Source organism: Argiope bruennichi, chromosome 5 (assembly GCF_947563725.1).
Source record: "Argiope bruennichi chromosome 5, qqArgBrue1.1, whole genome shotgun sequence".
Classification (NCBI taxonomy): Eukaryota; Metazoa; Arthropoda; class Arachnida; order Araneae; family Araneidae; genus Argiope; species Argiope bruennichi.
In genome coordinates, this window is record NC_079155.1 from 133,287,241 (window position 1) to 133,313,032 (window position 25,792).

Here is a 25,792-nt window from a genome sequence, read left to right on the forward strand (position 1 = left end):
CTGACTTGAAAATTTCTTTACTTTGAAATAATACCAAAATGATTTAACGCAAACAGTGCACAAATAATTAATTAAACATTGCTATTTATTTTATTGGCTTATTTCTTTATTCTTATTCTTTTACTTATTGAGTATTTAAGATATTGGTAAATTTTCTCATTTCTCAGTAATATTACAGTAAATAATACTTTAATTTATGTACAACTGTAAATGTTATTTTACTTTTAATATTAGATTCATCTTAAAATTGATGTGCAATTATGTGTTATTTCAGTGAATTCAAAAATGTTATGAAGCAAAAATATGCACATTTAAGTAGTAAGGAATTTAAAATAGTAAATTTTCAAAAAAAAAAAAAAAATCTATGTAAATAAAGCGCTACCGAACGGGCACAAAAATCTCTGATATTATTTATTATTTTATAGCAACGGTCAAATGTATATAAACCATTGTACGAAATAGTACAGTACAAATTCAAATAGAGCTGCAAAATATTGTCAAAATTGTTCTAAAGGCAGTTTGCCGTGTTAGTAATAAATCTAATCATTGAAAGGAATGACGATATAAAAGAATCAAGAAACAGGCTTCAAATATCGAGTTTAATAATGGATAATAATTTAAACTTAAGCTAAAAATGTTGATTAAAATAATTTTTTTCTTTTCTAGATCATTTTATTTGAATGTTAATTTATAATGCCATCAAGACTTTTTGAGTAAGATATAAAATAAAGGGAAAATGTCGAGAACATGATGTATCCCTATTATGATTTTAGCATCTCAATTTACAGTCTCTCCTGAACAATGTTAGCAAATCCATGATTGGCGAGCATAGGGATATTTGTAAGTATAAGCAGACACTGTCATCATGCTCTTTATGGAAACTATCTCCCTTCACCATTGCGAAGCACAGAATGATTAAGCTTTGGAAAAATTCCTACTCAAAATCGATGAAAATGAAGGTGCACAAGTCTTCCTTTGGAAATTCAAAGATGATATAAAGAAATAAGAACGTTGTGGACAATGGATTTTGCACTTTCATATGACTACTTTAATGAAATTAATTTTTAATGAGACTGAAAATTAGGAATCTTCATGTCACAGACACACAGCAAATATTACTCTTCCTCCGTGCATTGGATTATTCCCTGTAGACTAAGCGTGCCTATATGTGCAAAACTTGCTGGATTCGAGTGACAGAATTGATTCAATAGATTGAGGAGTTCACAAAAGGTGGATATTTTATAAACAGGCTTAAAGAAAATTTCTAATCTAGAATTTGGTCGGAACAGGCATAGAATAAATCCTCATGACGATAATGAAAGGTACTGGTCAGTTGACTCGAGGGTCCATACAGAGTGTTCTCACTCAATGTCATTTTGGAATGATCCGCTCTGATATGTATGAAGAAATTGAGAAACATCAGAGGCTAGATAGAAGCGTATAAATACGAGCTCCTGTCGGATTATTTATGAATAGATACCATTCTTCAAAAATGATCCATCAAATCAAAGACGCAGTAGTAAAGGCGGTTATTACCGGTCCCTACCTGTTGAATTTGGTTAGAAAGGAATTTCCGGAAATGTTAGTAGTAACTTCGCTGATATCAAATTCCAATGTAAAGGGATTTCATATATTTCTATTAATAAAAATGCTGATATTGAGAAAGAGTCATCTTTTAATGTTCTAAAGGTGTTAGTCTCCAACGAGAACTGATGAGTCGAACGAGAACTGATGAATCTAAAAATACGGAAGGATGCCTGATAGGGTGAGAGTTTTTTAAATCCAAATAATGCAGCTAGATAACTGGGATCCTTCCCTTTTATAGCTGAATACTATTCGACTACAAAAGAGAAAAAAAACTATTTCTCTTTTAGAAATCAAAGGAGGAAGAAGGGGGGGAAATGGAACTATGGAAGAAAGCATACAAATATTTTCCAACCTCTGGAACTTGCCTCAACTAAGTTCCTAAAACAAGCGAAAATTTTTAAAAATTATTAATATGGAAGTAACTCAAAAATATCTGAATGTAATTCTAATAAATTTGTGCTACCGAGTGTGTTTATGTTTACACTTTTTAATGAGGTACTTTTATTTTTTACTATATTACGTGATTTTAAAACGTCTTTATTATTCGATTTGTTTTCTAGATTTCAAATTGCAGAACCTTTTTTTTTTCTTTTTGGATAAAATGAAAAAGAAAGAAAGAAAGAAAGAATTTGAGAAAACCTTGCGTAGAAAAAAAAACTGCTGGAATCAGAAATATTAACAAAAAATTCAATCTTATCCAACCTTCTGTATAAGGTGAAAAACCTAGAAGTGAAACGAAGTGACCATCTCACGCGTTAGGTACAGAGCAATTTAACAGAGAAAAGTTCACTCGTCATCGAAGCATTTACTGAAGCCAAAAAAGTTGGTTTCTGTTCTCTTCTACAGCCTGGAGGAAAAATTATGTATGGATAATCATACAAAAGCCAAATAAATAAAGCCAGCGAACAATGAACATCACAAAAATTCTGCAAATTCACATATGATAGATCAAATGTAATGGAAGTACTCAGATTGTAATGGAAAAAATATATAAGTACAGCGTAGCATTAAATTGTGAAATTCCAAAGAGTAAAGTAAATAATTGCGATGATAAACGAATCAAATAGGTCACATTTATTTAAAATATATATATTTAAAAAATAAGCGGAATATTAATGTCATTCGTAAAAATAAAATTTATCAAATATTATTAAATACAAAAGCACAATGCTAATTAGAGTTTTACAACATTATAACAGTTTTATTTTAGGGTGTGTTATACCTAGAATATTACAATTGAAAGAGAGATGCTCAAAACGCAAACTTTCTCTTTCGAAGTTGCTGGTCACGAGACCCGATGGAATCCCCGTGGCCAACGAGAAAATAGAGATTTGTGCGCATTACTTCGATCAAGTTGGTTCCGACTACGTTTCCTCCCAACCCAAGGAGCGGCGCTGCCAGCTCTTCACCTCCAGCAAGGAGGGCCTCATTCACTTTTCCATTGCTCCTATGCCTTCAGACATCCTCAGGATATCATTGGAGGTAATTTTGAAAATACAATAGGCCCTTTTAAAGTAACTTTAATTAGTGACTTATTTTTAAAAAACTTTTTTCTACGTAGTTAAATAAGAATAACAAAAAAAAAAAAAAAAAAAAAAAATTAACAAAAGCATTAAAAAAAAAAAAAAAAACCATGGCATGTTAGGCTTCGTTGGTTTAAAAAAAAAAGATGCAAATGCAAAAGATTCTGTAGACGGGATTTATATACATTCACAACAGTGGTGGCATGTCTTATATGATCACCTGCAATTGTTTTAAGCGATTAAGGGCCGGCAATTTTGATTTGAAAAGATCATAGCAGCCACACTAATGACGGATGACGAAACTCGTTGAAAATCCGTAGTATAGTGAGTGCAAAAAAGTGATATCATTAATATTCCCTGGACAATAGCACGTAATAATCTGATTAGAACAGGATATGTTGATCGATGTGAAATTTCTGCACCACACGAATTCGGTGACCACGTTCATTTTAATTGCAAATATCTCCTCCAATTTTATAGATAACGTCATGAAACCTTTTTCCTTTGTTTTTATTATGGTATCGGATACATTTTTAATTGAACTTTAAGACTGATTTCCTTTTTTTTTTTTTTTTTTTTTGAGTTATTTTGTGATTTCTTTATCCCACCGCTAGGGACTCTGTAACCTGTCAGCATAGTCGCAGTACTGATACACATTACTTCCCTGGTTATGTGAGATGCAGTTTTGAATTTAAAAGGACTTAAAAGGGCTTTGCCGATCACCTTCTGTGCAGCAACAAACCAGTTTTAAGTAACAAATATTGCGCATTCATTTCGTATTAATAAAATAAAGAAACTTACCGGACACCCTAATAAAAGTGCCTATTCATAAACAGTTTGTAAGGAGCTGAAATTCACTCTCTTCGAATTTGAATTGCAAGTACCAGGAAGCATAAGGAAGGTTTCGGGAAGCAATCGTGTCATTTTATGTTAATTAAAAACTGTTCTCATCAATATAAAATATTATCTGTCATGTAGCATTTCCTATTCATTGAAAACTGTGCTGTTTTTCTTAATCCTTTTATTTGTCTCTGAATGGCCTCGTACGATGCTTAAGTTTTGTATTATTATTCATATATTGTTAGTAAGTCTTGAAAAAAATGAGTTTTTTGCAATTTTTAAAAACTTGTTTAGCGCTCCAGCTGTCTTCCCCTTATTCGTTTATTTAATACATTTGCTCGTCGGTTAACCCTTTCTAGGGCCATGGGAAGTATGCTTCCCACCAAATTTATCAATCTTTGTATGAGATTATGTAGGTTGGCATAAGTTCTGACACATTTTTTTAGTAGGTCAGAAACTTAGATGCTTCAGTTCTTTATCTCAGACAAAATGATGAGTCTTGATTTGTTACTTCATTATTAATGAACCAAATGAATGAATGAATCAAATTAAATTTATCTAATAAGCTAAATGAATCCCTTTTCTTATTCCAATTTCAAGCCTAAAAATAGTTTAACATAATATGACTAGAAAAAAATGGCCCTTTAAAGGGTTAACTCACGGCGTGAACATTTTTCAGGCAGAAGCCGTGAACTACGAGGCCATCAAGTACCCCGATAATTGGTGGAGGTATAAAGTAGTGCGTCCCTCTGTTATTCTTAGTCTCCATCCGTGGTATTCCCCGTCCGGCAACTACCTGCAAATCCAGCCGCACTCCGGTGAGATGGAGTGCGATTCTAGACAGGCCCTTATCATCAGATACACAGCAGAGAAAGGGGTCTCTGTCAAGTTCTACCACCAAGTGAGTAACATCATTTTTTATAACACAATTTTCATATACCTTGATCAAAATATAATGACAATCCTTCTAGGAAATAAATATCATTTGCTACTTCTGTGTCAAGAAAGCTCTAGATTCCTGATCATCTAAGTAAATGGAGTGAAAAAAAAAAGTGAAATCCTACAGTCCCAAACGATACTCCTTTCACAGTGAATTCTAACATTTCCATAGAAAGCCGAGCTAAAATAGGGATATCCTAACTTATAGAAAGATTTCAATACAATAATGAACAAATGTGCTCTGTTAAAAAAGAACTTAATAACATTCCATACAAATCATCAGATTCTTGATCATTTATTTGTGTGCACGTTGAGTTGGGAAAGGGGGGGCCACAGAGATCCCGCAACTGACACTCTTGTTGCAAGCATTCTGAAACGTTTTTGTGAGCACTGTACTAGAATTCTCTTATGCAAAGGTTTCAAGCAAAACAAATTGTGTCATAAGAGAGCAGGAAAGACCTGTGCATCAGAATGCCAACCCATACTTGACACTCATTTCTTGATTAGTCGAATGGATGAAGGAAAGTTGAAACTGGGAAGTCATACCGGCTGACTCCTTGTCATAGAGTGTTCTAATAAAATTTACATCAAACTCATGAATTATTGAACAGTGCACACAGAATGATTAAATTGATATTTTGCTCCCCCCTCCCCTACCGATTTTCTAAAAGCTAACTGAAAATTTCGTTATGCAGTTATTTTATTATTTTAGTACTTATTATCTCCAATAATTTTAATAAATTTTATTTGCATATAAATTTTTGCATACCTTAAAATGAACACATCAGATCAATAATGGTTTTCTTTTTTCAGGAGAGAGAAGTAACCAAAATCTCGAAGATACTGAAATTTATGAATAAGATTTTTTTTGTGTGAATTTAGTAGATCGCAACAGGACAAATGAAAGGCAGAAAAGCTCATGAGATACATTTATGATAGTTTTATTCAAATCGCTGCTTAGCTCTCACCCGCTGGGCATCTTAACTCCAACCATTACGAATAATCGCAAGGAAAATTGAATTCAACGGACTTAAAAATAAATAAATATTAAACAGAGAAATAAATCGAATTTGCAGCCATATATCTATTAATGAATCGAATATCATTCACATTAGGATTTATGATTTTACATGCCCAGCTACATACATAGTCTGTACAAGAAACACGCAAATGAATCAACTAGTGGCAAGAGAGTTGAGAGGATGTTTGGAAATGTGCAACATTTTGATACTTTCCAATATTATAGCCGCCAAAGTATTGATATAGGATTGCAACTAAAAGCGGGAAATTTCTGTGGTGACTTTTTTTTCTCGATGATAGAGCTAAATTAACAAAAACGCAACACTAATTTTTAGTTCAATCTGAAGCCTGGAAAAAAGATCTCTAAGGAAATCTTTGAAATGTTAAGTGTTATTCATAAAGATAATAAACTGATAAAAAAGGCTCTTCTCAGGACCGTCGGTGGGGATCAAGAAGACTTATGACGCGAGGCAAGTACGACTGCCGTTTGAATTGTTGATGAAAATCTCGAACGTATGGGGTTTTCAATACTTTTCGATCGTCGATTCATTAACCAGATGATTATTAATGGACTGAGTTAGAGAAAAGTTACTTTAGCATAAGATTCTAACGAAATATTTGAGTTTGAGAAAATGGTGTGCAAAAACAGTCTTATAATTTTGCATATTTTTAATAGTAATTGTCCGCAAGTTTTCGATACTCTGTATAATCTTATACTTATTGCCTAGAATATTTAATCTTTAATATATTTATTTTATATCTGATCTGATATATCCTCCTGTTTTAATTAGAAAAACTTATCTCCTCAATGCTGACGTTTCCATAGGTATTGTCTCGAGGCCGCATAGTTCAACAGGGATCCCATCAGCGGTTCTACTACGAGACAGACCAGAAGAAGGAAAAGTACGACTTGCCTGCCCCTAATACCCCGCAGTTCCGCCCCTACTTTAGCTCTCCAGTGAACTCCACAGACCAGCCCGAGATCGGGGAATTCTTGCTTAGCTTCGACCCACGGGCCAGCATGTCACCAATAGCCCGGCTTCTGGTCTTCTATGTCCGTGATAATGGAGAGATCGTTGCAGATTCCAGGATGATCAAAATTGCTCAATGTTTCCAAAACAAGGTATGGCAGTAACAGTAGACCAGTCAAGTATCTTCCATGTCATCTAATCGTGATTCAAAATTACAAGGTCTGTTCTAAAATAGCCCTAATATTCCTTCCAAACGGGATGTTAAATTAACTAAAAAAAGATCTAACAATAAGTTGGCCGACCTGGTAATATGACAACGAACTACTGTTTTAAAGGGTCCCCAACAAAAGTATTAAATGCATAAGCATCTCTACAATCTTTTCTCTTCAGGATTGAAAAATAAATGTATTAATAGGTCGAGCATTCATTTTCAGAATTAAAGGTAATAAAATCAGATTTCATTTTTAAAGAGAGACTACGCAAGCAAAAAAGACTGAATTTTTGAAAGGTAATAGATACTTTTTCAAAACCGATTGCTCAAAATAAACAATTTTAAATTAATTGTAAGATATTATTGATTGAAAAAAACACAAAATCACTATATCAAATACTGAATTGTTTCTTATTCCATCTAAATTATTAGATTCTTTAAAATCAGCCAATAATCCTATCAAGAATGATTAAGTATCTCAAAAATTGAAATATAATAAATGGGGATGGGTTTTATTTTCAAACTTAAATTTTTAGAGGGCTCGTATTGTCTAAATATATCACTAGTTACTACTTAGATAAGTGTTTCATATATAATTCTTTGTCACCCATACCTATTATAACAAGACAGAAGAAATGCATTGAACTGACTAGCTAAACGGTGAGGACATTCAACAGAGTGCATTCACAGAAAACTAGGTGTGATGTTGTAGGTTTTGTACAATGAATTAGAAACCATGAACATATGGATAAAAGTACTAATAGTAGTAGCAATCGCAACATCAATGTATCATGAGGGAGATCACGGGAGACAAGAGAATAGTTTCCATTCAAAAAGGCTCTTATTGTGAGAGCAAATTTGGAAGGAGTCCAGATTACTGATATGAAGTAACCCACCAGAATAGATCAAGTCTTGAAGAAGGACTGGAGGCTCTGTTTAAACATATTGGAAATCACCATTCTGGAAGTAATGTTCGCTTCTAAATTGGCTTCCACAATAAGAGCCCTTGAGAAGCCGTCATCGAGAATCTTCTAATTGCAGTCACTAGCACTCGTGTAGTTCTCGTTATTTTGCACAATTACACTTGTGCTGCTAAGTGTAACTGTACCCTAGCGATCTCGTCTTCTTTCACTTATATCCTATGCCTCAGCTTCTATTTTCGATTTCTCTTCTTCCCTCCTTCGATCCACTGATCTTCTTCGATTTTCACGAACAAACAATGTGTTAGCCGTGTAGATGGGTGGTAAACTATTAGTTCCTTAAATGTCAGTTCAGCTGGTAGCTTAGTTTCTTCTCCGGCTTAGCATCTAAAGTTAAGAGTAAGCAGCGTTTCTGGAAATAGGCCTGAGAATATTTGTTTCAGCTAGTGCTGAAGAAGGAGGGGGGGGGGGGGGCGCGAAGAACGGTTGCGCCTTCCGTTGTTGGGGCTCGAATTCCTTTTGACATTGCATGGTTCTTCCTACTTTCACAGATAATAAGTAATCTGCGAAAGTAAGAGGCTGGTATATAATTTTTCATCATGCTTACGACTAATGTTTATCAAAAGGTTCTGCATCTTAATATTTATAAATGTATAATGGATATAGAGAAAAACTGATTACATAATATTTTATTCATAAATAGATCATATCAATGGTTGATGAAGTGAAAAATGTAAAAAGCTGCGTTTCTGAGATTTAGTATTTAAAATAACAAAACTTTATCAAGTCATAGTTCCTAGCAAATTGACACAATTTGGCAATTTAACAGTAACACTCTTGCGTCTCTAATTTTTTAGTTTCTTGCGGTATCTCATTTTGGATTCGATGCGGAAATCTATATCAGGATATGTTATTGTATCAGAGCTTTTCACTCAAAAAATGTGTGATATATGCAAGATAAATATTGTACGCAATAACTACGTAATGTTTATCCAGCATATCGTTTTGATATTTATGACCTCACAGGACCAACATTCACAGGCTGATTACAAACTCTGCAATATTTGCAAATATATGCAAAATATTTTAGATATTTAAAGTGGTAACAATTATTCAATTCTTATATGGATTGCTGTGGTACACCAACATGGACTCGAATATAATATAATGAACTAAAACCAGCCATGGCACAAATTTTTGCAGGCTGAATTTTACATTCATTAATTTCTATAAATTTCACCCAGCTAATTCTCAAAATTGTTCAATTGTAATACTAAAAAAGAGATGTCATCAGCTAAACATCTTTTCCAGTAGAAAGAAAAAGTTTTGCAGGCCATACTTCAAAGGGCGGCATATCAAAAACTTCAACTCTTAAAAAGTCTTCTGAAACGTTGGCGATTCAGTGTGATACAAAGATATCAACTGAAAATTTTTGCAGTAAAGACCCGTCAAAAACCACCATTTAAAATACTTCTAAAAGTTCTATAAAATATTCTACATCTGTAATAAACAAGTCCACCAAAACATCCAAGTCCCAGAAATCATCACTTGCAGGTACTTTTCCATTGAATTCAAACGCAATTCATAAACATAAATCCCCTAAAAGTTTAAAAAAATCCTCCAAGAAAAAAAAACTTAAAGGACAAAATGTGCCATTTACTAACACGTACAAAGCAACCATCTGGTACTTACAACAGATCATCCATTAATTAAGCAATTTTCTGAGAGAAAACGGAATCAATAGACTCAGTGACGGTGGCATTATCGCTCCAGACATATCAGATTCTGAAGAAGTATCGACTAGTGCCATTGGTATTATCTACTTGTGATTCAAGGGACGACAATTCTTCCATTTTTAATGACTAAGTCTACCAATAAACGCTTAAAATAAAAACCTCCAAATAAATCCTAAAAATAATAACTTTTCTTTTTAAACCGTTAGGTTTTCCATCCTATTCTTGATCCTATCAAAGATCTGATAAATGATTTGCTTTGGGTCGCAAGAAATTCACTTGAAATGAACGAACATTTCTAAAATAAAAAAGCACAGTATAATGCATAAGGATTATATCTTTGACCGAATCTCAGGAAGTTTGCTTTACTTTTCTCTCTTGATGGTCTCTATTCGTTATTCCTTTACATACGAATCTGCAAGCTGCATTTGTATTTCCATAAACCTATCAGTTATGGCATGCATTCTGCATTGATCTCCCACCATTGAAGTCGCAAAGTGAAAGTTTCATACATATTAACTCTTGGAGTTCTCTGCAAACTGTCATTTGATCTCCATTTTTACTTCAGATTCAATTTTTAGCTACACTGTAGTCGAGAATAATTTTGAATTTTATTTCTTTGTATTTCCAATTATGCTGGTATCTGTGAAAAATGGAATAGAAAATACTGCTGCAAAATATGTAGATGAAAATATGCTATATGTCTATGTTTCCTATTCCTTATCCTAATGCGAGGACGTGCATTCGAAAAAGAATTTTTTTAATTGGCCAAACCAGATGAATTTAAATACAGAAAATAAATCCCATTTGGCAAGTCCTTTAATGTCATGGAGCATCTCTCAAAATCGCAGATACAACGTCAACTTCCGAGGGATTAAATATTCAAGATTCTCAAACAAATATTTACTCAGCTAGGAATCTCCACCATCTTGCAGTTGCAATGGCTGTAGATGTCTTTTAACTATAAGACATGTTTTAACTAATTGTTCATTCTGAATTGCGTTGTTCCTCAGACATTTCGATTCCACCTTCTACGATTCACCGTTTTTCATTCGACAGAAACCACCTTTTAACATCTCAATATTTTTTTTAACAAAGCAGATCTAGTTTTACTCTTAAACATGCGTTTTTAATAAAAGGAAATCTGAATAAAATTTTTACTTTGCAATCTAAATTTTAAGCTACAGCACATCTATAAAAAGACCTTGCACCGGAATATTCTTCGCGTCTCTCTTTTATTAGTCAGCTATATGCGCTTCCACTTTATTAATCGGCATAGATTCCTTTTAAACACAAAAATTCTCTTGAAAAAGGCTATCATGAAACACCAATTTTTTCTCTCATTGTTATTAATTTTCTCGATTTTGTGGAGATATTTTATATAGAGAAGGCAAGAGCAGAGTTCTATTGTTCTTGCTGGTGCTGACAAAAAAGCACATTTGTCCCTCAATTTCTCGTCATGCTGACTCTGCATCATTTGGTTGTCAGGTGAACATGCACTTCCGGCATGAACAGCAGTATCCGAGTACGGAGGCATCCATGCTGTTGTCCGCTAGTCCCTCCTCTCTGTGTGGAATTGGCCTCATTGACAAGAGCGTGCGGTTGCTTAAACAAGACGAGCAATTTAGCAAAAAGAATGTAAGTAACTTTTAACAATTGGCCTTCTGATTTTTTTTTAATTCTCATATTAAACAAAAAATAATGACACCTTAAAATTAAAGTTCGCATAAAACTTTGCTTTTACATTTCTTTAATGGATAAAAGTCCGTAATGTGAGGAAAAGTGTCACCTGCATTAATGCAAATCGATGTATTTGCATTAAGCCAAGAGTACCAAATTCGGCGCAAATATGCTTTAAAAAATGCTTATTTTGGAGCAAATTTGTTGAAATTTAATTTTAATCGATTCAAAATTTAAATTTAACCATCAATAATTTCCTGATAAATAATACAAATATTATTTTTACACCATTATAAAATTTTAAAAAATTGTATCTATTTAGTTATCGGAAAACATTTACCAGAATTTTGAAAATCACGTAGAAGAAATTCTTTTGTGCAATATTTACAACAAAATTTCCCAATTTTTCAATAACATTAAAACACTTTCATGATTTTTACTAATATTAAATCACATACTTTTCTTCCAGCGTTGAAAACCAAGGAATGAAAATTTTGTTTATTTTATTATATTTCATATTCTTTGCAATACCGTAATGCAGTTTTATTTCCCTATTTTATCATTCATTTATATGATCTATAGCCCAATAAAAAAAAATTCATTATACTGAATATTTGAATATATTCACTATTCACGATTATTTTTTAAATTATATTTCAACTCAATTGGCATGTTTGTATACAATATTAAAAATGAATGTGTGCGTGCTCCTACGGGGCAGACAGATTGACCTAGAACATTCCAATTTGGCACAAATATGCAATGAAGGGTGGGAATGTGCACTTTGGAGCAATTTTTGATTAATTTAAAAATGGAGCGAAATTTAATTTTTTTTTCATTTGTAGTTTTCAGAAACTGCATCACACAAAAATAACTTTTGTGCTATTTTAAATTTCTGATATTTTTCTTTTTAATGATACTATAGTCCCTAAGTTTCAAATCTGTTTTAAATGTATAATATACAAAAAAATATTTTCTATAATTGCAAGGAATTTTCAGGCCGTTTTTATTTTTAAGCAAAAATTTACATGTCATAACACCCCGTGCACTATAAACAACACAAGTACAAGTATATTTTTTAAAAAAAGCACACACACACAATTGATCGCAATTTAAACTTTAAAACTACCTTGTTAAGGGGTTGTCATCATTATCAAATTACGGTTACTAAATGTAAGTGAAAATAGACTAAATCATTGGTCGCGGCAGACTACTTTCAATCCCGCAAACTAATTTCCTTTTTAGTAAAAGCTAATTCTGCAAATAAAATGCGACGCATCATTTTACTGGAAGTGACTGCGTACTCCGAATACGTAGAAGAAACTGAGACCACGTGACATGAGCATTGGACGCCTCATCGCTCGGAGAAATTCGCAGTTAACAGAGCATGCGTCAAGTTTTGAAAGCTGCACTAATTGCATGTCTTACTCGACTTGAAATGTAAATCATTTTATTAAAAATCATGAATATCAAGTTATGTAAAGAAATTTAATTGTAGTGAAATGCGAGTCGAGTCCAAAAACAATAAATATGGAAATGAATCAATAATAATTCCACTCCATACAAATGCCATTTATTTTTCTAAACAGATTTTCAATGTCATGGAGAGATATGATGTCGGCAAGGATGATCAGCCACGTCAGGTGACTGAAAATTATTGCAATCTAGGTGACACAGGTATGAAAATTGGCACACACAAATATAGAATTAATTTTCAAAATAGAAAAGTTAATTTTTTATCAGGATTTTTAAGATAATATTCCTGATGTATGTATTATTTTTTTATCATACGTTGTATGTAGGGATTGCAATACCGGTATACCGGGATACCGAATACCGGTATTTCGAGCCATTTGTACAATTTCGTAATACCGGTATTCACAAATTTAAATACCGGTTTTTCGGTATTTTCTAGAAATTTTTAAAATTGTCTCCACTATATGTTCATAGTAAAATAGTATAATAGTATCATACTAATCGCGAAACATAGTAAAATAGTATACGTTTTTGTTTTTATGTCTCCCTAACTGGCGAAATTAATTAGCTAATTAATGGCTTAATTAATTGCTTAAATCTAAATTAGGGAATCATGGATTATCCCTGAAAGAAAATATTGTAACCATAACGACTGATGGGGCAACAATTATGAAAAAAGTTTAGGAGTAATAGATGTATTATACCAAAAAAATAAAGAACCGAAGAATCCAAATACTGTGGATATAGAAATTTCGGATTCCAATTTTGAAAAGAGTAAGAGTGAGAGTGATATTGACAATGAAGATAATGACAATGTAATTGTTGAAGAAGATATTGCTAATGAGGATGAAATATTAACCTATCAAGAAATGCTTCCTATAATTTATAAAGTTCGAAAAATTGTTAAACTATTTAAACGTTCCCCATAAAAAGGATATATTACTAAAATATATACTAACTGAAAATAAAACAGAATATATGTTAATATTAGATTCTAAAACACGTTGGAACAATTTACTCCTAATGATGGAACGATTTTTGAAACTGAGAAATCCAATCCAAAAGCAATAATCGACTTAAACCTGTAAATTAATTTTTCAGACAGTGTATTCGACTTAATATCCAGAACTATATCAGCTCTACTTCCAACAAAACTGACTATTGAGGCATTATGTCGGAGAGATTCTAATTTATTAACAGTTAATGCAACAATAAATTTCATGTTGCAGTCATTGAAAGAACAGTACACATCACTATCTGAAGAATTATATATTACATTGAAAAATCGCACAGAAGATAGGCATACCGAAATAGAAAATGTCTTATGGTATTTACATAATTATAATGATTTTAAAAATGAAAAAGAAGAAAAGAATCGATTTATTTTATTTGAAGATGAGGGATTTAGAGGTAAATACTTGCAAAAAGTATATTGTGCATTGCTAACAGTACCACCAACTAGCGTAGATGCCGAAAGAGCGTTTTCGACAGCTGGTCATTTTTACACAAAATTACTTTTCAGGCTGAATGACAGTACAATTGATGCATTATGTTTTTTAAGATCACATTTCAAAAATTTGTAATAGAATCACAGACTGAATAGTGATATTTACACTTTTTTTGTGATTTAAAGATATTTCTTTACTTTTTTGTGATTATATACTGTTATAATTTATAAGTTATAAATTATTTTTTGTGACATTTACACTCTATAATAAAACTGGCAAATAAAACAAAGAAACACCTGTGTTTTCTTTCTTTTTCTAAAATTTCTAATACCGGTATTAAAACCGGTATCCCGGTATTAAGATTTAAAAAATACCGAATACCGGTATTGAAATTTTGGTACGGTATTGCAATTCCTAGTTGTATGCTTCGAAGATCAATACCTATAATGACTTTAATATAAAAACGTTGCACCAAATATTAAGATATAGGCATATTCAATTCGAATAAAATGCTTTTAAATGATGAGTAAATTGAAATATTTCTTATGATAATAAGCAGCTAAAAAATTATATGAAGGACAGATAGCCATTTTTTATGACGGCAACTAGTAGAATGCTGTAACTGATATTGAGCATTCGTAGATTTGATGAAAAAATGTGCTGCTTATATCTGAAACCATTCTTTATTTGTATTTTCTTCCTTTTTTTATTTTTTTGAAGAAGTGCTGCGTTCTGCGAGAACAGATGGCGATTTTTTCATGCCTTTTTCCAGGAGCCTATCACACCATGTGGACACAGCCATGGCCTTCGAAGTGGGTGTTCCGAATTTTATTTTATTCAGTAAAAGAAAATGTAATATATATGCATCCTTGTTGATTAAAAATAAATAGATTTTTTTTTTATTTCTGAATAAGAAAAAAGCGAAGAATTTTGTGAAATCATTTCCAATCTTCTTTATTAAAACAAATAAAAAAATCCTAATTTTTTTTCAGAATTCTTATTGATTTAGTTACATTTTGGGTCTAATTCAGGAATTTGGAATTATATAGATGGGGCTCTATGATGTTCAAGTCCGGTGATTGGGCAAACCAAGGAAGATGTGTAACAGAGTTCTCAATTTCCCAAAACTGTGACTGAACAATTCGACTACGGTGAATCGAGGAATTATCATCTTGATAGATGCAATCTCCGGACGGAAACAATTTCTGCTTCCTACAATGCAGTTGATCGGCTAAAAGAGTGACATAGACATTGCTATTGCTCTATCCTTGTAAGATGACAAGACGACTTTCACCAAAGCATTATGAAACTGTCCCCATACTTTACTGTAGGAAGGAGGCAATTTGGACTGTGGACTTTTGCTGGGGTTCGCCACATGTCAGCCCGTACCGTGGTAGGGAATAGGGAGAAACTGGATTCACTGGAATGAGCAGACAATGAAACAACTCATGTTTCCATTTATCTGCAGTCCATGTTTTATGGCCCTTGCAACACAGTACTCGCCGTTTCCGGTTTACATCTGTCACAAGGGGTTTTGCAATCGCAGCTGTGTCACAGATATTTTGTGTGTTATTTATTCCCTTCGAACTATATGGATCGACACTGGGTTCTGTAGATATTTATTCAGTTCAGCAGTCACTTTGCTGCCGTGTTCTTCCTTCTGGTTATAACAATTCTCCTTAATGTTCCCTTGTCTCTCGCAGTGAGTTTGGTTTTTCTTCCACAATTCGTTTTAGCAGATGCTGTTTTGCCATGATCATTGTATGCTGCTATGACGTTTTACGCGATGCCTATTGATACTCCCCCGCCCAAGAGCTGTGCCACTGTGGTTACCGATGCACCAATCAGACGGCTTTCACTATCTGCCCTCTTCTTTTGAACTCTGACAAGTCGCTGATTTTAGCTTCACCCGAAACAAAATTAAGCAGACAATGATGTACAATACACTCGCACATGCTCTTGAGAGTATTATCAACATTGTAATACAAAAAAAAAAAACGAATTTAATTTAGCCCTATACTATCACAAATGGATGTCATTGTTTCATCGAGACTTTTCCATTATTTTCATCCGTTATCAGGTTGGAAAAATTTATAATTAAATGCTAAGGTGATGGCATCCTCTCGGTGTAATAAAACTGACATTACAATGATCTACTGTAGGAACTCATAACCTGTAATGATGTTGGTAAGTCTAGACAGTGAGGGTTAAATTGAGGCTTTTGGCCTTATACATTTGTGGGAATGTCATATCTCTTACCTGTACTTCATAAATGTGTGTTTTTTAGGAAGCGGGAATGGTTGTAATTAGTAGTTTCCAACTGGAAAACCGACCTTGCGTGGCTACAGAACCTGTGGCATTCATAGATGACTTGATAGATGACAGAAGATTCAGAATAGGCCGTAAGTCCCTGTGTATGATATGCTTTTTCTGTACTTTTATCGCTTCATTCGTTTTCATTTCAAAACAATACAAATTGTTCCGAGATGAATATTTTGTTTGGTTCCAATACTAATATTGATTCTAATACTAATATATTTATTTGATTCCAATATTATCTTCATTAATCCTTTAGAAACCATTTTTTTCTCATTAACAGAATATAAAAATATTTTTGGAATTGAAATTTATTTAATAAATACTTTCCTTTAACTTAAATAAAAATTAGATTTGTGAAATTGATCTGATTAAATTTAAACTGAATTGAATTAAGCTGAAATAATTTAAAAATATCGAATACCTCAATTAATTATTTACATAATGACATAAAATAACTTTAAAATTCAGATAAATGAAATTAATCATTTGAAAATATATCATAATATTTTTACACAAAAGTTGTTCATTTACTGATTGCTTTAAAGCCGCTACACTGATTGCTTAGAAGATTGTCACCACAGATGGAAAAAGTTACGGCTGTTGATTTTTCACGGCATCACACTGACATAGGTGAACTCTTCTTGGCAAATCTCCCAGTCTCCTTCTCCTCAACTTTCTTGATTTGCTTCATTATTATTTTTTTTTTTAATTCTCGTAATAATTCTTCTTCTCGCCTTAAATTTTCACTTTCTTTGGATGTTTACAAATGTCTGATGCTCGAAACAACCACGAATATATTTTTATTGTTTATCGCTCCCTATGCCTTCTATTTTCCTTTTCCATCCCTCGATGGCAAGTAAGGAAGATTTTCATAAAATGCCCTGCCACTCTTTTTGCTTCTTGATTTTCATGGATAAAGAAAAAAGACATGCTTTATCCATCTGTGGTGACCCTATAGAGCATTAGGGTCTCCAATTCGACTGGTAATTAGCCATCTGAGTGATGAGTCTGCTAAAGATCAAGTGTTCACGGACTTAATCTTAAAGGTGGTCGCTGTCTCTGAATTTTCAGCTGACATCAAAGCGAGAGCCATTGCTGGGATTTCTGGAATTGGTGACTGCTTTCCCTTGCTGAGTTCCGTGGTATGTGTAGCTAATGAGACATTTTTTTTTCATTTTGTTTGAACTTTTTGAAATGCATCACTGAACTATGAATGAAAAATTTGTTACAATTTCAATTAATGAAACATTTTTAGAAATGTCATCATTTCCTAATCAATAAACTGATTTTATCCATCATAAAAAAATTCAAAAATATAAAAATATTGATTTTAGTTGTTTTGTCATAGAAATAATTTTTGCAAGTTTATAAATTTATAAGAGCAATTTGTTAAAATTTCAACAGGCTTGTTTAAATTTTTCACATGCCATTGTATCACAGTGTATCCTAAAAACTGCATCCTGAATCTGAACTTGTGGAAGTATATTCCATCAGAAAGTATGTGCGAAGCATCTCATCAACATGAAAAAAGACGACAAATCGACCGAACATTTCCAGTCCTCGTTTGATCAAATCATTGAATGTAGATTATTTCTCATGTTTTGTTCAACTGATCATTCCTCATATGCTTCGCTGCTTCAAATAATAAAAGTTTGGGCATTTACAGAAAGCATGCGAGGGTTGTTATAAAAATTAGTAAGTTTTGATAAATGTCTCGTTTCCGAACAAACTTTCAACTGTGGAAGATGATTCCACTGTCTATATTTTATATGTCATCAAATTCAGAAATTGTCCAGGGGCGCATTGAAAACTTTCAAAATTCTGTCCTATATGAACTTTGCACAAATAAATTTTGAACACAAAAACCAATAAAATAAGCTTTTCATTTGCAGAGGCTAGAAAACTTGTAAGAAATAATATACTAAATCCAGGATTGTCTTATTCACCCACAGTAAAGCCATTAGCAGCAGAATTAGTAAAAAAATTAGAATAAAAAAAACACAGTTTTCAAGCTCATGGAGATGATAAAGAATGGTTCTCCAAACATTGCTTGTTAAGCCACTCCCATCTATCTCGATTGTTCCTATCAATGCGATACCATCACATACTCTCCTCTCCTGTCTTTTTTGATTTGCCATCCATTGCAGTTCAAACATTCTCAGATTTTCTTTTAAACTGCTCCAAAGCGAGCAAGATCTAAAACAAAAGCTACTTTGAAAATAAATATCTAAGTTATGGAAAAGATTTTTAAATTATTACAAAAAAAAGTGAATAATCTCATAGCTACCGTTTTTCATATAAAAACATATTTAATTTCTTCCTATCTGTCTTGTATCTGCAAGCTTTCTACTAATGAAGAAAAATAAACACAACTTTGTAGATTCGAAATAGGAGCGGGGAGTTCCTCTGATAGCATATATCATCATGCAGTGCAATACGGACGAACAGTTTGAAGAAACATCTGGCAATGATATCTATTAATTGAAGAAAAAAAAATTCTCAAGCATTTAAACAATTATGTAAACGAGAGAGAAAGTGTCATTTGGTTATTTTTTCTTTAATATCAATACAAAAAATGATAGCGTTTCTTTCATATTTGTTTTAAACTTTAGTCTGTTTCTTTAATCGCTTACGTTTTTTTCTAACTTTAGTTGATATCCTTTATAATCACCCAAATATCTTTACATAATATTTCATACAAAGTTATATTGTGTAATTCTTGATTTCCATTTTATCCTCCGAATCTTTATGTTATCTTAGTTTTTTATCATTGCTTTTATTATTTAACCAATTGTTTATTTGTTTTTGAAATTTTAAAAATTCATAAATAATAAATTTTAATAATAATTCATAAATAATAAATTTTAATAATAATTCATAAATAATAAATTTTAATAATAATTCATAAATAATAAATTTTAATAATAATTCATAAATAATAAATTTTAATAATAATTCATAAATAATAAATTTTAAACAAAAAATAAAATTATTGTTTCAAAATTCATTCTGCAATTTTTATCATCCACATCCTATTCAGTGGACAGCATAAGCAAACAAGTCCTATGAAATATTTTCCAATTCATCCAACTGCTTTATCCCTGATGGAAAGATATTGAGCAGGCATCTGAGCATAGCATTTCGTGACATATATTTTCAGTTTCAGGAGAAAACAACTTAGGACGCCCTGCCCTGCCATTGCCCCAGATGATATTTACGAAGATGGAAGATAGAAGCCCAGAAGCGGAAGTCCCCCAAAAGCCGAGCGAAACGGAAGAGATCCGAAATTATTTTCCAGAGACCTGGTTGTGGGAAATGCACTCTGTTGGGTAAGTGGTAAGTTAGGTTAATCTCGCTTCTTAAATCAGATTTCATGCAACTCAACGATCAGGGAGACGCATCCGAATTTAAAACAGAGTTAGATGATGTGAATGTACGCGTTGATTTACATCTTTACATTTTTCTTCATTAAGACTAGGCATTCGATACTTTTCTATTCGGAAGGAAGGATTCTTGTAAAGGAAAACTTTAAGAGCATTGAAGTTTTTTTGTCTAAAAATTATATGTCATTAGGTTAGGGCCTGTTATCAATTAAAAAATGTGACCAAAATTATATATTGTAATTGCACTTGTAGTAAAGAGATAAATTCTTCTTACGCAGAATGTATCTCTTTATCAAAACTGTTAAAGTAAAGATACAGAATTATGCTACTAAAAATAGCGCGTCTGTTCTCAGCCTTAGTTTTGACTGGTAAATGGATCAAATTTCTTCAGCTAGGGGATGAATTATACATTATTTTCTTTTAAATAAGCTTAATGAAACAATTTTTAATGAAATTCAATGGCATTCATTTAATAGAGTGAATAATGTATAACTCCTTTTAGAAGTATATCGTGTTTCATTTATTATGAAATATAAAATGATTCATTGCCTGCGAGAAGGAGGAAGGCAACAAAAATTCATTGTTCCAAATCATTTATTGACAAAAAGCAGCACGAGCACACGTAACATCATAAGAACGAGTGATGCATCGCATGGCCAAAGTTTATAAAGGCGTTGATTACAGGCTGTATTTTTCTTTCAATGGAATCTAGATGAAAACCACCAAATTTTAGAGAATGATCACTAAAGATTTAACACTCTGAAATCAGTTTTTCTAATTCGTACGGGATTCGACATTTATTATTGATGTCTAGGGATTGCAATATCGGACCAAAAGTTCAATACCGGTATTCAGTATTTTTTAGATCTTAATACCGGGATACCGGTTTTAATACCGGTAGTAGAAATTTCAGAAAAAGTAAGAAAACACAGGTGTTTTTTTTTCTTGTCAGTTTTATTAGAAAGTGTAAATATCACAAAAAATAATTTGTAACTTATAAATTATAACATATAAATTATATTATAAAATTATATATAAAATTATAACATATAAATTATAACATATATAAAGAGTCACAAAAAAGTGTAAATATCACTATTCAGTCTGTGGTACTATTACAGATTTTTGAAAAGTGATCTTAAAAAACATAATGCATCCATTGTACTGTCATTAAGCCATCATTTTGTGCAAAAATTACCAGCTGCAGAAAACGCTCTTTCGGTGTCTACGCTAGTTGGTGGTACTGTTGTTAGCAATGCGTGATATATTTTTTCCAAGTATTTATCTCTGAATCCCTCATCTTCAAATAAATCGATTTCTCGTCGGATGGTTTTGGATATAGCTGATTTCTGTATTGTATTTTGGTATGTTGAATATTTTTTTATTTATCGCAAATTCTAATTTTTGTTTAAGAGACAATTTCTTTTCACTATCGACAGTAGTGACATCATAATCTTCGATAACTGTACCGAATTCTTCTGAATGTGGATAGGTTTGTGGGTAAAAAATTTTAAGAAAATTTACTGTAAACTTAATCAGATTTGAATTGGTTATTTTCTTTTCTTCTTTTTCATTTTCATTTTTAAAATCATTATAATTATGTAAATACCGTAAGACATTTTCTATATCGGTATGCCTTTCTTCTGTGCGATTTTTCAATGCAATATATAATTCTTCAGATAGTGACGTTATTGCTGTTCTTTCAGTGACTGCAATATGAAACTTATTGTTGCATTAGCTGTTAATAAATTAAAATGTCTCCCACATAATGCCTCAACAGCCAGTTTTATTGGAAGTAGAGCTGATACAGTTCTGGATATTAAGTTAAGTAACTGATATTCACTATCTGAAAAATTAGTTTGCAGATTTAAGTAGATTATTGCCTTTTGGATAGGATTCCTCAGTTTCAAAAATCGTTCCATCATGTAAACGTACAAAAACGTATACTATTTTGATATGTTGGCGATCCCTGAACATATAGTGGAGATAGTTTAAAAATTTCTAGTAAATACCGAAAAAACGGTATTTAAACTTGTGAATACCGGTATTACAAAACTGTACAAATGGCTCGAAATACCAGTATTCGGTATCCCTGTATACCGGTATTGCAATCCCTACTGATGTCGTTAACGTATTCAGTGTTCTTTGCCAAATACTAGCGGCACATTTTCAGAGGATTATCGCTATTTTTTTTTAGTTTGATTTGATTTCATTATTCAAATAGTGATAAAATTATCACCAATATTTCGGCTTGGAAACTTGAAGCAAGCATTATGCAAACCGGGAAATAGCGAGGAACGTCTCCAAAGTGACATTAAAGCTGGTATATGTGTGGTAATGTAAAGTATGAATTTAGAATGAAACATTCAGGATTATAGTGACAGTAAGGTGATATTCTGGCGGCCCTTACTATCAATGTATCAGTAAGAGTAGCTGGTGCATGGAACAAGGCATTATTTTCCACCTTCTACGAATTTAACATTGAAAAGTGGCATGAACATGCTGTCTTGTCGTCTCCTCGGTTAGCTATCTGAGACATCATAATTCTTTTTATCCATTCCTACCTACATCACGGTGATCGGTTTCACGCTTTGTGCTGAAATTGTAATTCCAATAACAGAATTTTAATTATTTAAATCTGTTTTTAAGTTAATTTAGTAACGAGTTAAAAGACACTTCGGATGCTTAAGCATTCTAGGTGTCTTTTCTGTTCATATAAGGACGGAAATAGCAGTAGATGAAGAGAATTAAACCATTCCGTACCTTGGCTGAAAATAAAATCTCGACAACAGTAAAGAGTTGCATGAAATTTGGTAGGCACATATCCGAAAGCTGATGCTCATTCAAATGGGTTAGATGAAGAAATATTGTTCAGTAATTGAGTGAATTCAGTAATAATGCAAATCCCAATTATTTTGAATTCGTGATATAAATTTCATGAGCGTTATTTACCTTCCAGATGGGTCATTTGAATCATGAATGCTTTTAGGGAGACGAAGAAAGCAATATCAGTAGCTAACTGAGTTTGAGCGAAATCGAGTTATTGATTTTAACGATGATTATTTATACCTTTGTTGATTTTATGTCCAAATGCCCCAATCATGGAGTTCTATCCTCTAAAATGATACGGTAACTGTATGCATAATGTAAAAACATTGCATGCTTGCATTCAAAATCATGGCGATTATAGATGCTATTAATGTACCAGTCATCTCGCATCGGAATGCTTTTTCAGGTTTATACTTTCATATGTAAGCATGAAACTATTAACAAATAAATGTATTACCTAGACAAACGATTTGCCTCAATTTCTTTTCTCTATACTCATTTCCTCTTAGAGTTAGATTTCTGACAATATATTATTAGGAGATAATATGAATTCATAGTTAAAGGAGTTAATGAAGAATTTAGGAATGTTCTAGGTAAAGATGAAGTAACATGTTGTTGTTGATAAATATAAATTTCTTCCGATTTTTTTTTCATCTTTTTCTTTTTGATATTTGAAAAAATGAGGTTAAATGTTACTAAATTTGCAATTCAAAATCTTAAGGAAAAAATTAAAAATATATATTTCTTTCTTTTTCAGTTGGTTTTTAATACTTCAAACAGGGTATGAAAACACATATAGGAAATTTTTATATGCTTCGCTTAGTGCTTTGAATTACTGTGCTTTCTAAAGTTGCCCATCATTAATGCGCCAGTTTATATTGTGAAACAGAAGAAGATCGGAAATTTTCGATCATTTGATAAAGCGATTTACTATTATTCTCTGATATCGCATTAGAGCAACGTTCATCATTTCCAATAAAAAAATGTGCCGCTCAGATTTATCAGTTACTTGCATGCTTTGATTAAATTGGATCTGATTCATATTTGTAAATAGGGGATATTTTAATAATTTTTCACACATTTCTTGATATGCTATGACTGTTCGGAAATTTTCTAAATGTGTATATTCTAGATGATAGTACACTACTTTAAAATTGTCAGAATTTATTTACTAGGTTAATAGATTTATTAAATCAAATGTTTATTCCTTATCAAAGGTAACACCTGATAGTGTTTGAGCAAAAAATGTGTTTTAAAATTCTATAATATTTGTAACAATCAATTATAGAATATGTAAAAGAAAAAATAACAAATAATATTTTTAAAATTTATTTTAAAAAAATCACGTTCCATGTTTGCAAAGATAGAATTTTGTATTCCAAACTATTTCTATATTTTTCAGTCATTAAATTCTCAATGAATGGATTCATTTAATTAAGTTTTGATATCAAACGAGTGAAGATTACCTGTGTGAAAAAGAAATGGACAAAAAAAAATTATCAAATATCTGAAAATATAGTATAAATAAAAGACCAAAAAGTGCAAAATAATTTTTTAAGTCTTTTTAGTATAGTTAGTGTTTTCATTTATAATTTTTCTTTTTCATAGACCTAGTGGTCAAACAGTGGTGAAACGCCACTTGCCCCACACTATAACCCAATGGGTAGGAGGCGCTGTCTGTGTTAGCCCTAAGACAGGGCTGGGGCTGTGGGAGGAGAGCAGTATCACCGCCTTCCAGCCTTTCTTCGTCTCTTTCACCCTGCCTTATTCAGTAGTGAGAGGAGAAGTCCTGCCACTTGTTGTCTCTGTCTTCAATTATTTGTCTGAATGTTTACCGGTAAGTTGCCTTATTTCTACGAATGACAAAATTTCAGACAAAAGATACTTATTTGAAGATGCAACTATGGATGTAGATTTTGCATTCAAATTTCGTTTGCAGCTCAAGTTCTTCCTGGTATTACGTATTGCTTTGTTTCACCACTATTCTCCCCAATCGCTTGCCTCTGTGATTATTTTTGTTGGCTTTCCAGCGAACCGTTCTCGTATTTTCACCGCAGTGAAATAGCATTGGACGCTACCAGTATTTGGAATAAATGATCACTAGGGAATATCGCATGCTGTTGGTATCCTTTTAGGCTGATCAATCTATGTTCTAAAACCAAAAGTTTAGAAGCTTCCTTGAATCTGTAAATATTGAATGGAAAACAATAACAAAACAACAATGATTTGTGTAAGCTTTATAACGCATTGCGATGCCATTTATTATAAACCATTTCTCTCCGTTCTATTCAGTTGATGAGTAGATATACTTTTGATATAATTTCCTGGCCTTTTTGGCAGAATCATACGACGTAAACCAAAACACCGCCGTTCCCCACTTTATTAGTACGCAATTGACTCCCCTGCAATTTGACATAATGTTCTAAGTCGAATTTTGCTTTTATTTGCGGACATATTATGAATCATTGTCTATTTATTTGGAAAATGTATGTTTTTTCATCAATACAAACTGATAGTATGTTATTCTGATACCTGCACAGATGTTAAATGCTTTCTCTTCCAGATTAAGTTGTCTTTGGAACCGAGTGAAGAATATCGAATCCTGTCGGAGAGCAGATCTCATCGTCTGTGTGTTTGTGGAGGAGAGAGCAAAAGCCATAGGTTTTCCCTGGAGCCAACAACACTTGGTAAAATTAACGTAACCATGTACGGCTTTTCTCTGGAAGACGACGACGAAGCGGTCTGCGGCAATGAAGTAACAGCGAGATTAAGTGCGCGAGATGCCGTCTCTAAACAGCTGCTCGTGGAGGTGAATACAGCACTCATGTCCATTTGATATGCCCGCATTTCTGAACAAAATGATTTTATACATTTTTTGTCCCACTTCAGTAATTTGATTTGATTTTCTCCTCC

General features: G+C 32.5%; 1 protein-coding gene across 5 annotated transcripts in view; it reads left to right on the plus strand.

Moving 5' to 3' along the window:
- Positions 1-25,792, plus strand: part of LOC129968520 (pregnancy zone protein-like) — a 137,535-nt gene that overhangs the window by 77,363 nt on the left and 34,380 nt on the right. For 3 of the 5 annotated variants that reach the window (XM_056082499.1, XM_056082495.1, XM_056082498.1), the window contains exons 11-20: positions 2,866-3,069; positions 4,630-4,851; positions 6,736-7,032; positions 11,233-11,382; positions 13,014-13,101; positions 15,069-15,160; positions 16,636-16,762; positions 19,828-19,996; positions 24,488-24,716; positions 25,443-25,688. In XM_056082499.1, coding sequence (XP_055938474.1) covers positions 2,866-3,069; positions 4,630-4,851; positions 6,736-7,032; positions 11,233-11,382; positions 13,014-13,101; positions 15,069-15,160; positions 16,636-16,762; positions 19,828-19,996; positions 24,488-24,716; positions 25,443-25,688 — 1,824 coding nt within the window. The remainder of the gene's footprint in view (positions 1-2,865; positions 3,070-4,629; positions 4,852-6,735; positions 7,033-11,232; positions 11,383-13,013; positions 13,102-15,068; positions 15,161-16,635; positions 16,763-19,827; positions 19,997-24,487; positions 24,717-25,442; positions 25,689-25,792) is intronic. The other 2 variants (XM_056082496.1, XM_056082497.1) reach the window with 2 other exon arrangements.